Genomic DNA, 16,978 nt, shown 5'->3' with positions numbered 1-16,978 from the left:
GCTTTGAGTAGTTGTTAAGACTAGAAAAGCGCTATAAAAGAACAGTCCATTTACATTTACATTTACATTTAATGTTGGAGTCCCGACCCAACCCTTAGCAAACAAGCGATTGCTCCTGCTTTAGAAAGTTAACTAGTCGCAAGCTTGCGGTAAAATGCAGTTGGGTTGTTGAGGTCAAAACACTATATGTAGCAGCTGTGAATCAAATAAACGTTATGTCATTTTTTACTCTTACACTGAATGTTTGCTGCTTCAATCCAGATGAGTATTGAAAAGTATTTTCGGCGACTGAAAAAGGCACGTGTTGAGGATGAGGACCAGCCTGAACTGGAGGGATCAGTCTGAAACAGAGCTGAACAGTCCGACCAGTGGAATTAGTTATGTTATTAATTTGTTTACAATATTTTCAGGCTTCAACCAGTGAAAGACAGGCTCAGGGAGAGAAAGCGATAGATTTCGTTAGGCATTTAAGTAGGAGAGGAGGACAGCAGCCAACAGATTGTTTGAATTGTTACAAAAATAAGTATTTAAATTTTCAATCAATTTTTGTAAAACAGCCCATTTTGGGGCTCTAAATAGTTGATTTCTCGCATAAAAAAGTCTCAGAAGTGAATTTAGTGATGCAATAGCAGATGAACCATGTATACAGTTTCCAGTTGTAGTTCCAATGAGACAACCTGTAGGGGGACCAAAGCAGGAAAAGTTCTATAGTGTTGCTTTAACTTTGAATTTCTGATTGGGCGGGCCAGCTGTCAATATGGTTTATTACCCAGTGTGCGTTGTTAAATGGTCTCAATGTTTTATTGTTTTATTTCAGTGAATACTAGTTTACTAGAGGAGTAACTTAGTATTTGAAGTAATGCAGTAATGCAGGAAGTGTGCATGTAGTTTCCATGCTTATTGTGTGTCCACAACAATGTTAGTGAGTAAATCAACTGAAATGGCCACCATAATAGTGGAGTGTGATGTGTAAGATGAGAAAGCAGAGGTTAAGTCATATATGTCATGGTTGTAAAAAAAACAGTGGTTATCTGTACATCTTTGCCAAGCGCAAACTAGAACAGAAGGCATTAATAAATTGTTGGGGAGGGTCATGCCTTTTTTCCCAATCTTTTTGGAAGGTCATAGAAAAATGTGTTGCTGGGGAAGGGAGGGTCAAGTCAATTTGGATTAAAGATCCCAAAACTCCTCTGGTAACTCTTTTAATAAAAAACAAACAGTCGCTAAAAAAAAAAAAAAAAAAAAAAAAAAGTGACAAAAACTTCGGGAATAGCACCCAAAGAAAAATAAGTTTAAATTTTTTAATTTTGACCCATAAACACCAAAAGTTGCAATACCTCGAACGATAATGTCATATAAGTCATGTTACAACATGCCATTTTAGGCCATTTACAGGTATGGAACTGTTAGAAAGTCCTCTTTGGAGATTAAACATGTCCATCTGAAATTGGTTCAGCAGAATCTCAAGACCTTCACGGTGCCAAATTGGGAAGCTTCTGTGTTACCGTGGAAGGAAGTGCCATGTCGGGCAATTTGCATATTTCACCATAACACAGGAAACTGTTAACTTGACTTTACGCTGTCCAATCTGCCCCAAATTGCTGAAGACATCTATACGCCTATATTAAGTCAAATTTATAGCGCTACCTACTGACAACAGAAAGCTAGTTGTATGTGATACAGATCATCTAATTTACATGAAATAAACATGGTGTGGTCTACACTTGATATACAGCAACATGACGTTACATTAGTGTGTTCTCTAGCACCACATAGTGGACACAGGAAGTGGTACAAAATGTACAAAATTTCATTTTTAGCGACACTTGCAGCACAGGAAATAACGTCTAACTCATGCCCACAGTGTCTCATGATCCCGGAAAATGCAAGAGCCACATTGACCAGCGTTCCATCAGTATCCCCGACCCGAATGTGGGAGGGCTCGTTCATGAATGCTCGCAACATTAAATAAACTGTATTTTGAATGTTCTCTTTTCTTTTCATTCACACTATGTGTAGATATGGCTGCTGTGAGCATTCTGCAATCTGAAGATCAGTTTCTGTGCGCCATCTGTCTGGATGTGTTTACTGATCCTGTCAGCACACCATGTGGACACAACTTCTGCAAAGACTGCATCACTGAACACTGGAATACTAGTGACCAGGAACTGTGTCCGATGTGTAAAAAGGTTTTCAACACAAGACCTGAGCTGCACGTCAACACTTTCATCTCTGAGATGGTCGCTCAGTTCAGACAGTCAGCTCAACAGAAAGCCAGAAGCAGCAGCAGCTCAGAGCAAAAAGTGTCCAAACCAGGAGAAGTTCCCTGTGACATCTGCACTGGAACCAAACTGAAGGCCCTGAAGTCCTGCCTGGTGTGTCTGGTCTCCTACTGTGAGATTCACCTGGAGCCTCATCTGACAGCTTCACGTCTGAAAAGACATCAGCTGATCGACCCTGTGGAGAACCTGGAAGGCAGGATGTGTACGAAGCACAATAAACCTCTGGAGCTGTTCTGTAAGACCGACCAGACATGTGTCTGCATGCTCTGCACTGTATTTGATCACAAGATGCATGATGTTGTTCCTCTGAAAGAAGGATATGAAGGAAAGAAGGCAGAGCTGGGGAAGACAGGGGCAGAAATTCAGCAGATGATCCAGAAGAGACGACTGAAGATTCAGGAGATCAAACACTCAGTCGACCTCAGTGAGGAAGATGCAGACAGAGAGATAGCAGAAGGTGTTCAGGTCTTCACTTCTCTGAAGGAGTCTGTTGAGAGAGGCCTGAATGAGCTCATCAGCACGATCAAAGAGAAGCAGAAAACAACAGAAAAACAAGCCAAAGCTTTCATCAAAGAGCTGGAACAGGAAATCTCTGAGCTGATGAAGAGAAGCACTGAGGTGGAGCAGCTCTCATGCTCTGAAGACCACCTCCATCTTCTCCAGAGTGTCCAGTCCCTAAACATCCAACAACCTCCACCCACCAAGGACTGGACAGAGGTCAGCGTCCGTCCATCATCATATGAGGGGACTGTGGTGAAAGCTGTGGTTCAGCTGGAGGAGACACTCAGTAAAGAGATGAAGAAGCTGCTTGAAGCCGAGCTGAAGAGGGTCCAGCAGTATGCAGTGGATGTGACTCTTGATCCTGATACAGCACATCCTAAACTCATCCTGTCTGATGATGGGAAACAAGTGAATCTTGGTGATGTGAGGAAGAATCTCCCAGACAACCCAGAGAGATTTTCTTATCGTGTTTGTGTTTTAGGAAAACAGAGTTTCTCTTCAGACAGATTTTACTTTGAGGTTCAAGTTAAAGGAAAGACTGAATGGACTTTAGGAGTGGTCAGAGAGTCAATCAAGAGGAAGGGAAGCATCACCCTGAGCCCTCAGAATGGTTTCTGGACTATAGCGTTGAGAGATGGAAACAAGTATGAAGCTGCTGCTGACCCTTCAGTCCTTCTCTCTCTGAAGTCTCCTCCTCAGAAGGTGGGGGTGTTTGTGGATTATGAGGAGGGTCTGGTCTCCTTTTATGATGTAGATGCTGCAGCTTTTATCTACTCCTTTACTGGCTGCTCCTTCACTGAGAAACTCTTCCCATTCTTCCATACTGGTAATAATTATGGTGGTAAAAACTCTGCCCCTCTGATCATCTCTCCTGTCAGAGTAAACTAATCACTGATCTTATTTCAGGTATTGATTTATTTTCAATCAAGGGAACAAATGTACATATTCCTATATTTTTCATCTTATTTTCTACAGAATCTGTTTCCTGTGGTGACTAATTTACACTTTATTCCATTTATTATCATATGGTTAAATGTGCAGCAGTTCTTTGCAAATGAAATCAAACTTCATCTTGACATATTTGGTGTCTTTAGAAACTGATTTCTTCTGGAAGTTATAATAAATGTCTGTGGGTTTAAAGGAACACGCTGACTTATTGGGACTTTAGCTCATTCATCCTAACCCCCAGAGTTAGACAAGTCCATACATACCCTTCTTATCTCCGTGCGTGTTGTATCTCTGTCTGACGGCCCTACCGGTAGCTTAGCCTAGCACAGATCCTGGAGGTAACCGGTTCCAACTAGCCTACTGCTCCGAATAAGTTACAAAATAACGCCAACATGTTCCTATTTACATGTTGTGATTTATATAGTCACAGCGTGTACAAATAACAAGGTCACATGAGACACAGCCATCTTCTAACCGTATAAACTGGGAACTATATTCTCAGAAAGGCGAAGCAGTGCTACTTCTGCTACTTGGGCGGAGTGATATGCTTGCAGCACCTGAGAAGATGGCTGTATAATCTCTTACTTCATTCAGTTATTTTTGGGAAATTTGGTTGAAAGAAACCCAGATTTCTGATATAGATCACATTTGACCCGAGGACAACAGGAGGGTTAAAGACCAGGATGTAGCCTCTGACAAAACAAGAATAACATTAAAATGAACATATAACAACGTCTCATAAATGTGAATAAATATCACATAACTGAAAAGGAGTAGGAAGAAGTTTACTCTGATCTGCTCCTCCATAACTCAAACTATTGAATCATATTCATCATGTGTATATATATATATATATATATATATATATATATATATATATATATATATATATATATATATATATATAAAACATTCACAAACAGCTGTCCCAGTGTTTTAATATACAACCCAAATATCCAATCAGAAATGATTTGAACAACCTTAAATTCATCCTACCAACCGAGCCTTTCATCATCCTGTCCTGTAATCGTGTCCAAGAAGCTGAACCAACTCAACTAAAGTTTATCCCACTTGTCTAACCCAGGCTAAATCAAACAGAGCCATCATCTACAACTTGTTCCCTGTTGTATTCTAGTGTCTGCTGTTCCTGTCATGGCCTTCAAATAAATACTGTCTTTCATTTTGGGTCAGAATTTGATGTACAAAGATGTTTTTGCTGCATAAAAGTATATAAACATATTTCCGGTGTTGGAGTAATACGGCTTGGGTGTGTTGTGTGTATGTGTTTAGTATTTTCTGTATTATTGTCTATAAATGAGATGATTCCCTGGTTATTACTTTAATAAATGAATTAAAAGAAGAGATTTTGTCTCAGTCTCTCAGTCAGTCTGCATGCATTTGACAGATTTATAGAATAATATTTAGGAGCAATTATGAAGTGAGAATAACTTATAATGTGGGACGTTATGTCCCGCCCTACTCTGCCTCTTATTGGCTAGTACACGTTGCCTTCGTTGGTCTGATTGGTTACGTTAAGGCATGAGAAGTATGATTGGTTAGGGTTGCGGAAAGAATGCAGTGGTTAGCCAGTCAGAGCGGAGTAAATCAGAATAGGGCGGGACATGCCGTCGCCGTCTTAGGAAACGTAAATACACGTGGAGCACACGTCTTGTGTTCTCGTGCTAGGTGGGTTGTTGTTGTTGTTGTTGTTGTTGTTGTTGTTGTTGTTGTTGTTGTTGTTGTTGTGGAGATAGAATTCGTCCGACAGAGTTTAGCTCGCTTTGGATTCCCAACAGGAACACAACTTTAACGTTTAAAGAGGACGTGCAGCTGTCCAGCGTCTGGTTGTGTACCTGAACACACCGCAGTGCAGACCGCTCAGAGTCTCCTCCAAAACCCCGGTGGTAAGTAACGTTCCAGCTGATCATATTTACACTTTCAACAACAGGATGGACACTAAACTTCAGCTCTACTCAGGCACCAAGTCACACTCTTCCTCTCATGTCCTATAGAATATATTCATCACGTTCCCATATTTTAGGCAAGCTACTTGGAAAGTTTAGTGAGCTAACCTACTTGTTATTCTACATTAAATGAAGCTAACATTAGCCCACAAATAAATGGAGCAAGCTAAGCTACAGCAACATGGTTGAAGTAGTTTAGATAGTTTTTGCCCAGCCATGAACACAACATCCACGTCATTGGGTGGTGGTGACGTCAGTGATCTTACTAGTTTGATTTCAGACTGTACTTGATAAAAGAGCTAAGCTACTCCAAAGCTGTTTATTTCAGAAAACAGTGTTGTTATTAAGATGGAGTAAAACTAGTAACACTATTTCACAATACTGATTTAGCACCGAGGTGACGTCAGCCCAGGCTGCTAATGTAGGCTACTTTTAATTATATAATAACATATTAACAAATGGCTGTTCAACCGGTTAGCATTATATCAATACATTTATTAAACACTGGCATCTGCTCGGTACTTACCATACCCAAAAGCTCAAGTATGCAATACTTGAGCTCGGTATCGGGAATGAAAAAGTTAGATCAGTGCATCCCTCAAATAGCCATATAATAGCCTACATTTAAACAACATGAAAACCAGACTGATCTCATGAAGTGGTGTATGTATGACACGCCAATTCGAATGCCGTTATTGGCGTGTTATCAAGACGCATACTCACTTTTTAGCGTGTTTATCAACGCCGTTTGGCCTCCGTGAATGTTTACGCCATGAATGTTTGCGCAAAGTCGTGATGTCATGTCGTTAAAACACAAACGCTATGATCCGCAAAACAAAAAATCTAGCTTCAAGTATAGTAATGCAACAGGAGATCAGCCATTATTGCAAAAAAATACATCAGAACTGGACTTCTGCCTTAAAAGCCTTGAATTTGGTATACAAAGTCTTGGATTTCGTTACAAATAGAGATGCACCGATTACAACTTTCTAGGCCGATTCCGATTTTTCATTGAGTTTGACCTGCCGATTCCGATTTTCATTTTTTTCTAACCACTTTACAGCACACACAAATATTTATTTTCCATCTTTTCTTTAATAGAACATTTTGCATAGAACATAGAAAAAATTTTGAACAGATAATTGGTCGCTATAAAATATATAGTAAAATAAACTATATAAATATAGCATAGTGCAAACTTGTTATCTTCGTCACACAGCTTCGTGCATTAACAGCTGACATGTTGCAGGTTAATTCACCTACATGTGCGTTCCATGTGCACGTGTGATGCTGATGTTGCAGGATGTTAATCATGTGGCGCCCGAGTGCATTTGTACAAAAGGCCGTCTATACACGGATCTCTCGGCAACGTCATCACTGCTTGCACACGCAACTGGGGGGCAGAAAGAAGACGTGTTTTCGTGTAGCTAGTAGTAGTAGCAGCAGCATAGCGTAAGTCAAAATGCCAAGAAGGAGGAGTTGTTGCGTGGTTAATTGTACAAACAGAGCCAGTGATGGGTGCCTGATGTTTAACATACCTAGGGAGAAGCATGCTTTTGCCAAAAACCGGCGGAGGTTATGGCTTCAAGCCAGAAGAAGGGCAGATTGGGGTCATATGTAAGAGTCAGGCTCCCATTGGATCAGTCAGAGAAGTCGCAGCTTGTTCAGTTGTTCAGCTCAGTGATATCTACTAGGGGTGGGAATCAGCAGGGGCCTCACGATACGATATCATCACAGTGCGATATTATTGCGATTTTAAACATATTGCAATATTCTGCGATATATTGCAATTCATTACCTTTTTTCCAACTTTACATTTTTCCCAATTTCAAATGATGTCCCCAGAAGGAAACTTTGTCAACATCTGTTTTATCTAAAAAGATATATTTCTCTGTTTGTTCATCTCACTTCAATTTTATTGCTGCAAAATGGGATTGTCAAGCAGACAGACACACATATAATAATAGATCGATACTTGGCGTCTGTGTATCGATACAGTATTGCCACAGAAAATATCGCGATACTATGCTGTATTGATTTTTCCCCCCCACCCCTAATATCTACCTGTCAGGGCTGTAGTACTCGAGTCCGGACCGTAGACAGTTAAAGGTCCGGACTCGAGACAAGTTTAGACTGCTAGCTAAAGCTACGCCGATGTTTTGCTAACGTTAGCGCAACAGCGTTAGCCTAGCCTGCTAGGTAAATATTACGACTGCCTTCGGAGTTTCCTATATTTGCGTCCACGTTGTCAACATAAGACCTGAGGCGTTAGTGCCCCTTTTGTACCATCATTTTATTGAATGAAATATTAAGCTTTGCTCCTACGAGATGGGTGGGTTTTTGTTACGTTACACACAAAGCTAACTGGCTATAGTTAGCCTGTACGTATGCTACTTCCCGGAAATCCTGGCCATTATTTTAAGGCATAAATCAACCATAGGGGTACACTCCGGGGTAACCCTGCTGCTAACACTGGCTATTACATTAGGGTGACCAGACGTCCCCGGTTTCGGAAATTTCCCCGGTTTTCACTGTGACTAACAGAACCAAAATTGGAATAAAAGAAAGAAAACATTGACCAAACACACACCCTACATGTGCATGTGCCCATATTTTACGATGCTAAGAGTCTGGTGGGTTTAGCGAACGCAATTTCGCGGATTTTTTATGTTTAAATAAAGGATCTTACTCTTTAACATTAGGTGACCAGATTTCTGAGACAAAATCCAGGGACATTTTCAGCTCAGAAGCATAAATACCTCAAAAACAGGTAATGTTTTTATCATTGTAAACTTAAAACGGGCACACTGCCCCAGGGACGTCACTAGACCTAGAGCTGCTTGTGCCCCAACAAGCCTCCCTAGGGGGGTCCATAGGCATGCTCCCCTGTAAGAAAATGTTGTCTATTTTAACGTTTAAATGCATCAATCTGGTGCATTTTGAAAAGAAATTCAGAGGTTAGACTTGATTATTCTTATCTATGGATGGGAATATTTGTGCTGTAGCCTGAACTATTTTGCACTTCAGAATTTTAACCATGCACACACAGGTGGAATAGTTTTTTCTTCATATTTTTGCATTAATGTCACTAGGAAGCATACCAGTAGAAATATATATTCACATTTGTAAGTATATATATATAAATATATATAAATATATACATATATATATATATCAATCAGTAAGTGGGATTGTCTGGAATCTGGCAATATAATAACCATTATGGTGGGATACACTGGCTAAGCAATTTACAAAAAATGTCTGTGCTGACATAAATAGTTTACATGAGAATACATTATAAAGTTGTAGACCATGTAGAAATTTTGTTGCAATTTCAAAACCGGATTACTCAGGGACCGCATGTTGTACCGATGCATGTGTTGAGTGAAGAGTTTGTGAGATATTTCACAGAGTAATGGGTGTGCAGAGATTTGGGCAGAATGCAAATATTATAACATCTCATGTATGTTAATTTTCATGCAAATCATTTGTCACAGCAAGGGGGTTAACACTTTTGCATGCGCCATATCCGTGTCACATTCTCATTAGGGGCTGAGCCCCCCTAAAGGTCTGATCCTAGAATCGCCCCTGCTGCTACTTAATACTTGTACTCCACTACACCTCAGAGGGAAATGTTGTAATGTTTACTGCACTACATTTATCTGACAGATTTTGCTTTATTTCTTCACGCTGGGCTTGTTTCTGCAACAGCTCATTGAGTATCAGATACAATTAAAACTATGTGTCTGACAACATTATGGAAAGGATTTGATAGATAGATAGATAGATAGATAGATAGATAGATAGATAGATTTTTTATTGATCCCAAAAAAAATGGGAAATAACGGTGTTGCAACAGCAAAAATATCAGACAAACACAGAGTAAACATTAAATAATAGAAAAAACAATATACATGAAATAATAATAGAATACTACACAAGCAATATTTTTGAAATATATACAATTTGGAAATAAAATGTACAACTGTTTCAATAGATATAGATAGACTAGATATAGATAAACTTAATGTGCAAGTTGGGGAGTAGAAATGTACAACTGTTTGACTAGTTATGATAGGATGTAGATAAACCTATTGTGCAAGGTTGTGCAAGGTGCATTCAGTGCGGTTGTGATGTATATGAGTCTTATCTCACACTCAGAGATGAAGTGTTGAAATGTTTTATTGCCTGTGGTAGGAATGATTTCCTGTAGCGGTCCGTGCGACATCGAAGCTGTTGGAGCCTCTTAGAGAAGGTGCTCCTCTGTTGGACCAGTGTGGGGGGGTGGAGAGGGTGGTCGGGGTTATCCGTGATAGATAACAGTTTGTTCAGTGACCTCCTCTCCACCACAGCTTCAAATGTCTCCTGTTTGCAGCCAATAACGGAGCCAGCCTTCCTGATCAGTTTGTTCAGTGTGTTTGTGTCGCTGGCTCCGATGCTGCTGCCCCAGCAGATGGCGGAGGAGAACAGAGCGCTGGCCACAACAGACTGGTAGAACATCTCCAGCATTCAGCTGGTAACAACAGACTGGTAGAACATCTCCAGCATCTTGCTGCACACGTTGAAGGATCTCAGCTTCCTCAGGAAATAGAGTCTGCTCATCCCCTTCTTGTAAACAGCAGTGCTGTTGATTTTCCAGTTCAGCCTGTTGTCGATGTTGACACCCAGGTATCTGTACTCCTCAACCATGTCCACATCTCCACCCAGAATGCAAAGGGGCTGCGGAGCCGTTCCCTTCCTCCTGAAGTCAATCACCATCTCTCTGGTCTTATCCACATTCAGCAGCAGGTGATTCTTACCAGTCCACTCCACAAAGTTGTCCACAAGCGCTCTGGACTCTCCCTCCTGTCCATCCCTTATACACCCAACAACTGCAGAGTCATCAGAGAACTTCTGTAGGTGACATGACTCTGAGTTGTACTGGAAGTCTGTGGTGTATAAGGTGAACAGAAAAGGAGACAGCACAGTCCCCTGTGGAGACCCTGTACCACTCACCACCACATCAGACAGAACACGGTCCAGGCGGACAAACTGTGGTCTGTCTGTCAGGTAGTCAGTGATCCAGGAGACTGTGGACGAACCGACACCCATCATCTGCAGCTTCTCACCTAGTAGCAGTGGCCGGATGGTGTTGAATGCACTGGAGAAATCAAAAAATGTGATTCTCACAGTGCTGCCACCGCCATCCAGGTGCAAATGAGCTCGCTGCAGAAGATGGATGACAGCGTCATCCACTCCCAGACGAGGCTGGTAGGCAAACTGTAGAGGGTCCAGAGAAGATCTCACCTGCGGCCTCAGGTGGGCCAAGACCAGCCTCTCCAGCACCTTCATCACATGGGATGTGAGAGCCACTGGGCGGTAGTCCTTGAGGCCAGATGGAGTCGACTTCTTGGGGACCGGGACAAGGCAGGACGTCTTCCACAGCAGCGGCACCCTCTGCATGCTCAGGCTCAGGTTGAAGAGATGCTGGAGAACAGCAGACAGCTGACTGGCGCAGGTCTTCAGGACCCTGGGGCTGATGCCATCCGGGCCGGCAGCCTTGCGCTGGTGAAGCCTCTCCAGCTGTCTCCTCACCTGGCCAGGTGTGAATGAAAAGCGGGGGGGGGGGGGGTGCTTGAAGTGTCTGTGGGGGGAGATGAGATGTGCTGTAGTTGTGGGGGGAGTGGGCAGACCACAGGGTCATGAGGAGGGAGGTGTGGGAGCAAGAGAGGGGGGGAGGAGGCAGAGAGGGGTTGTGGGGGGTTGGTGGAGTGGTAGAGGAGGCAGGGGATGGCTGTGAGCTAAACCTGTTAAAGTAACAGTTTAGCTCGTTTGCTCTCTCATGGCTGCCTGGTGTTGGTCTTCTTCTACCCCCACACCCGGTGATCTCTTTCATCCCTGTCCACACCTCCCTCATATTGTTCTCCTGTAGACTGGCCTCCAGCTTCCTCCTGTAGGAGTTTTTATATTCCCTCAGTTTACCCCGTAGTTTGTGCTGTACTTCCCTCAGCTCCTGTCTGTCCCATGACCTGAAAGCTTTCTTCTTCTCATTCAGAAGAACTTTCAGGTCACTGGTGATCCACGGCTTGTGAGTGGGAAGGCAGCGTACAGTCCGGGAGGGCATGGTGATGTTCTCACAGAATTTCATGTATTCTGTGATGCAGTCTGTCATATTATTGATGTCCTCCCCATGTGGTTCACAAAGCACGTCCCAGTCTGTAGACTCAAAACAGCCCTGCAGTGCCTCTTCAGCCTCCGGAGTCCACCTACTCACAGTCCTTGTGTGGACAGGCTGCCGCTGGACAAGAGGAACATACTCAGGAGACAGCAATTTGCCAAGGGGGGGAAGGGCAGTGGCACTGTATGCATCCTTTGCATTAGCATACAGGAGGTCCAGAGTTTTATTGTCTGTTGTGGGGCAGTTAACATATTGTTGAAAGTCAGGGAGGGATTTGTCCAGTGAAACATGATTAAAGTCCCCAGTGATAACCATGAAGGCATTGGGCTGCTGCGTCTGAAGTTGTGAGACAGTGGTGTGAATGACGTCAGCAGCTGCCTCCGCATCAGCAGATGGTGGAATGTACACAACGATAACTATAGCGGACGTAAACTCCCTCGGGAGATAATACGGGCGAAACCCCACAGCCAGCAGTTCAATGTCCGGGCTACAGAAACGTTCCTTCACATTCACATGTTCGGGATTGCACCACTTTTCACTCACATACAGTGCAACCCCCCCTCCTTTCTTCTTACCGCTTTCTGTAACGTCCCTGTCCGCCAGAACCGTCAGAAAGCCGGGTACCGCCACGCCATGGTCCGGGATGTGCGAATGCAGCCATGTCTCGGTAAAAACACAGTATGCTGCACTCGCGGAACTCCCTCTGGGTTTTAATGAGCGCCGCCAGTTCGTCCGTCTTATTTCCCAGAGACCGTACATTCCCCATAATGATCACTGGGACGGCAGGCTTATGTTTCCTTTTTTTGCTTTGCGTTTTAATCCACCTCTGCAACCCCGGCGTCTCCTCTGTAGTTCCTTCGGTATTTCAGGCTTGTCCCCCGGCAGAAGAACAGGTCGACACAGCGCTATCAGCTGATTGCGTGTGTAAACAATAGTCCCGCTGCCTTGAGCGTAACACGCAGTTACAAAAGTCGTCAAAAGTAAGAACAGAACCAAGAGAAAAATTCCGAAGTTGTCAGAAGCCATCTCTACACAGATGTTCTTAGTGACTATAAAAAAAGACCAAAAAAATAACTTAAAACACACAAAATACACACAAACATCAGGAGCTGCTGCAACAGGCTACCGCACGACACAGCGCCATTTTGCAATTTTTAAGGAGGTGGACCTTTCTGTTAAAGAGTAAGAACCTTTTTTTAAACATAAAAAGTCTGCGAAATTGCATTCGCTAAACCCACCAGACTCCATGTAAATAAACAGCAATTTTAGCATCGTAAAATATGGGCATTCTAAAACATCTCTGAGCAGTGCTCGCTCTGGCTGTCTTGAGCCTGCGCGTGTAGGGTGCATGACTATATGTTTGGTCAATGTTTTCTTTCTTTCATTCCAATTTCGGGTCTGTCAGTCACAGTGACAGCTCCAGCCGGGGACAAGTCACCGAAACCGGGGACTGTCCCCGGAAACCGGGGACGTCTGGTCACCCTACTTTAACAGAAAGGTCGACCTCCTTAGAAATCCTTTCCATAATGTTGTCGGACACTTAAAATATTAATTTGAGTCTGTCAGCGGCAAAACGAGCACTTTTATGAACGTAAATACAAGCTGGACAATTGTCTTATTAACTTACATTGTAGCTTGTTTCACCGTTGCCGACTGCAGCGATCTTGTTTAATACTGCACCAATGTCAAAGGAAAATATTTCCTCAATAGTTTTAATTGTTTAATTGTAAGCAATACAGCAAAGGCTGTCAGATAAATGTAGTGCAGTAAACATTACAACATTACAACAAGTATGAAGTAGCAGCAGGGGCGATTCTAGGATCAGACCTTTAGGGGGGCTCAGCCCCTAATGAGAACATTGAACATTAGCCAATTACAGGTTAATTTTTTTCTAACCACTTTACAGCACACACAAATATTTATCTTCTATCTTTTCTTTAATAGAAAATGTTACATTTTGCACAGAGCATAGAACGTTTTTTAAATAGATAATCGATCGCTATGAAATACAACTATATAAATGACTCCTGGTGTGGGAAATTCACACACATCTAAAGTGCAATGTTATGGAAGAACATTTCCTTCTTTTCACATCCAATATCCAACAAAAAAAAATGTGATAAATTTAGCAAACTAAACTTCTGTATGTATGAAAACAGGGAAAACAGGTAATGGCAATAAAATAATATTTAAATAACAAATAATATAATAAATAATATAATAAAAATAAAATAAATATAGCCTTAATGCAGTATAAAGATATTTCTCAAAACACACACACAGGCCTGCTTGAACGTCAATAGTAACGTTACCTGAAAAAACCTTTTTTAGCAAGTTTGCTTTATGTGTTATTGTGCATAAATATGAACAATGCCGTTGCTGTCAACGGGCTTATCTGCTAACGTTAGACGGTACCCTAGAGTGCCGTTACCTGAAACGGATGATTTAATGTCACCGCTCATTTTACAGTTTAACAAGAAAACTAAACTCTTTAAATATTACTACGTTTTTAATGTTGGTTTTGAGCAGTATGCATCCCTACTAACCTGGAAAGCGTAAACAGTAATGTTAATACAGCGTGTCGGAGGACTAACAGCGTCTCTCTTTTTCTTTTTACAGTGTCTCAGGTCAGCGTGCCCAGCGCTATTTTCCGATAAACTGTAGTTGTCATATTTCACAGGACTACCGTGAGTGCGATTTTCATGTTCCAGTTTTTCACCCTCAGAGGGAAGAGAGAGAGAGAGCGGCTGACTGTTCGAGCCCTGTATAATTACGACTGTATGACATTTCATAAACAGCTGATGGGGCGGCAGTGCGCTGCTGCTACATGCATACAGCGGAAACCCTGCATGTGCACGTGTGGTGTTGCGCGATGTTAATCATGCGGCGCCCGAGTGCATTTGACCGGCATGAAATCGGCATATGTCAGACTGACGAACAGGTCACCGGTCATGGCCGATGACGTGAAAATCGGCTGATTCCAGTCACCGGCCGGTCAATCGGTGCATCTCTAGTTGCAGCCCTAGTATGATATACACTCACCTAAAGGATTATTAGGAACACCCTACTAATACCGTGTTTGATCCCCTTTCGCTTTCAGAACTGCCTTCTTCGTGGCATTGATTCAACAAGGTGCTGGAAGCATTCTTTAGAAATGTTGGCCGATATTGAGAGGATAGCATCTTGCAGTTGATGGAGACTTGTGGGATGCACATCCAGGGCACAAAGCTCCTTTTCCACCACATCCCAAAGATGTTCTGTTGGGTTGAGATCTGGTGACTGTGGGGGCCATTTTAGTACAGTGAACTCTTGTCATGTTCAAGAAACCAATTTGAAATGATTCGACCTTTGTGAAATGGTGCATTATCCTGCTGGAAGTAGCCATCAGAGGATGGGTACATGGTGGTCATAAAGGGATGGGCATGGTCAGAAACAATGCTCAGGTAGGCTGTGGCATTTAAACAATGCCCAATTGGTACTAAGGGAACTTAAGTGTGCCAAGAAAACATCCCCCACACCATTACACCACCACCAGCAGCCTGCCCAGTGGTAACAAGGCAGGACGGATCCATGTTCTCATTCTGTTTACGCCAAATTCTGCCTCTACCATCTGAATGTCTCAACAGAAATCGAGACTCATCAGACCAGGCAACATTTTTACAGTCTTCAACTGTCCAATTTTGGTGAGCTTGTGCAAATTGTAGCTTAATTTTCCTATTTTTAGTGGAGATGAGTGGTACCCGGTGGGGTCTTCTGCTGGTGTAGCCCATCTGCCTCAAGGATGTTCGTGTTGTGGCTTCAGAAATGCTTTGCTGCATACCTCGGTTGTAACGAGTTATTTGAGTCAAAGTTGATCTTCTATCAGCTGGAATCAGTCGGCCCATTCTCCTCTGACCTCTAGCATCAACAAGGCATTTTCACCCCCCAGGACTGCAGCATACTGGATGTTTTTCCTTTTTCAGACCATTCTTTGTAAACCCTAGAAATGGTTGTGTGTGAAAATCCCAGTAACTGAGCAGATTGGGAAATACTCAGACCAGCCCGTCTGGCACCAACAACCATTCCACGCTCAAAATTGCTTAGATCACCTTTCTTTCCCATTCTGACATTCAGTTTGGAGTTCAGGAGATTGTCTAGACCTGGACCACACCCTTAAATGCATTGAAACAGCTGCCATGTGATTGGTTGATTAGATAATTGCATTAACCACTGAGACACAACATAATTTGTGTGAGTTTCAAATTTCAACTTAAGCAATAAATTTGTGTGGCGCCGTTTAATTAAAGCAATCAATTAATAAGAATGAATTCAGACTTTATAGAAATCTGCAATCATTTAGTTATTTTGGCATCATTTTGATCGTTTTGATCCCTGGTTGAGGATGGAAAGAAACGTAGTTTGTGCCTACAGCTCTACATCAAGCGGCAACCTTCGGCACTAAAAAAGTAAGCTAACACGGAAGTGCCAAAAACTGCAGTTCCTCGAGTTGCCACCTCTTTGCTTTTTTTGGATTAGCCGGGAGTTAGGCACTGCCAAGATTGCCCAGACCGGAGCTATCTGGAGTCGCCCACTGAGTTTTATTTTGGCTTTTTACAAACCTATGGGTGCCGTCACAGACAATGTGTCTATGCTTTACACCAGCGCATCTCGCACGAGTAACGAGAATAAACACAACTGATACCGATAAAATTTCTACGAGTAATGCAGCACAATGTGAATCTTTGCATCCTATGTGAATGTGCCATAAGGCCTTTTACATGTCTGTAGTCATTTATAATACTGGGTATAAAAACTGAATGGACAAAGTTCATCAGTAGCTGTGTTCGAAAACGTTCCCTATCTCAGAAATAGTGCACTATGTAGTGTGTTCGCCACTTTGTAGTGGTGTTCAAATTCACTGCGGTTAATTTCATTCATTATATAGTCCACTATAAAATACCCAAAATGCACTGCTAATTTGAGTGTACATACAATGTACCCTACATGTTACTCCCATATCCCACAATGGTCACGGTCGTGTTTTCCTGGAGGAAAGGAGGCAGAAGTCACCGTGGAAACAGAAAAGGAAAAATGGAGCTGGCTTTGGTTTCTAAACAATGGAAATGTAACATACAACATATATAATA

General features: G+C 42.4%; 2 protein-coding genes across 3 annotated transcripts in view; both read left to right on the top strand.

Annotated features, from left to right (window-relative positions):
* LOC116050951 (E3 ubiquitin-protein ligase TRIM21-like) overlaps window positions 1-3,716 on the top strand; it is a 40,423-nt gene extending 36,707 nt beyond the window's left edge. Inside the window, exons 2-3 of one of the 2 annotated variants that reach the window (XM_036000569.1) lie at window positions 2,020-2,357; window positions 2,616-3,716. In XM_036000569.1, coding sequence (XP_035856462.1) covers window positions 2,022-2,357; window positions 2,616-3,671 — 1,392 coding nt within the window. In that variant the 5' untranslated portion in view covers window positions 2,020-2,021 and the 3' untranslated portion in view covers window positions 3,672-3,716. Of the gene's footprint in view, window positions 1-2,019 lie in introns of both variants that reach the window. The other variant, XM_036000568.1, reaches the window with a different exon arrangement.
* The window catches only part of LOC118494928 (E3 ubiquitin-protein ligase TRIM39-like), a 214,681-nt gene that overhangs the window by 143,509 nt on the left and 54,194 nt on the right, over window positions 1-16,978 (top strand). The gene's annotated exons all lie outside the window — the stretch shown is intronic.

This window comes from Sander lucioperca, chromosome 4, assembly GCF_008315115.2.
Source record: "Sander lucioperca isolate FBNREF2018 chromosome 4, SLUC_FBN_1.2, whole genome shotgun sequence".
Taxonomy (NCBI): domain Eukaryota; kingdom Metazoa; phylum Chordata; class Actinopteri; order Perciformes; family Percidae; genus Sander; species Sander lucioperca.
Note: the sequence above shows the minus strand (reverse complement) of the source record. Positions and strands in the feature narration are given on the sequence as shown.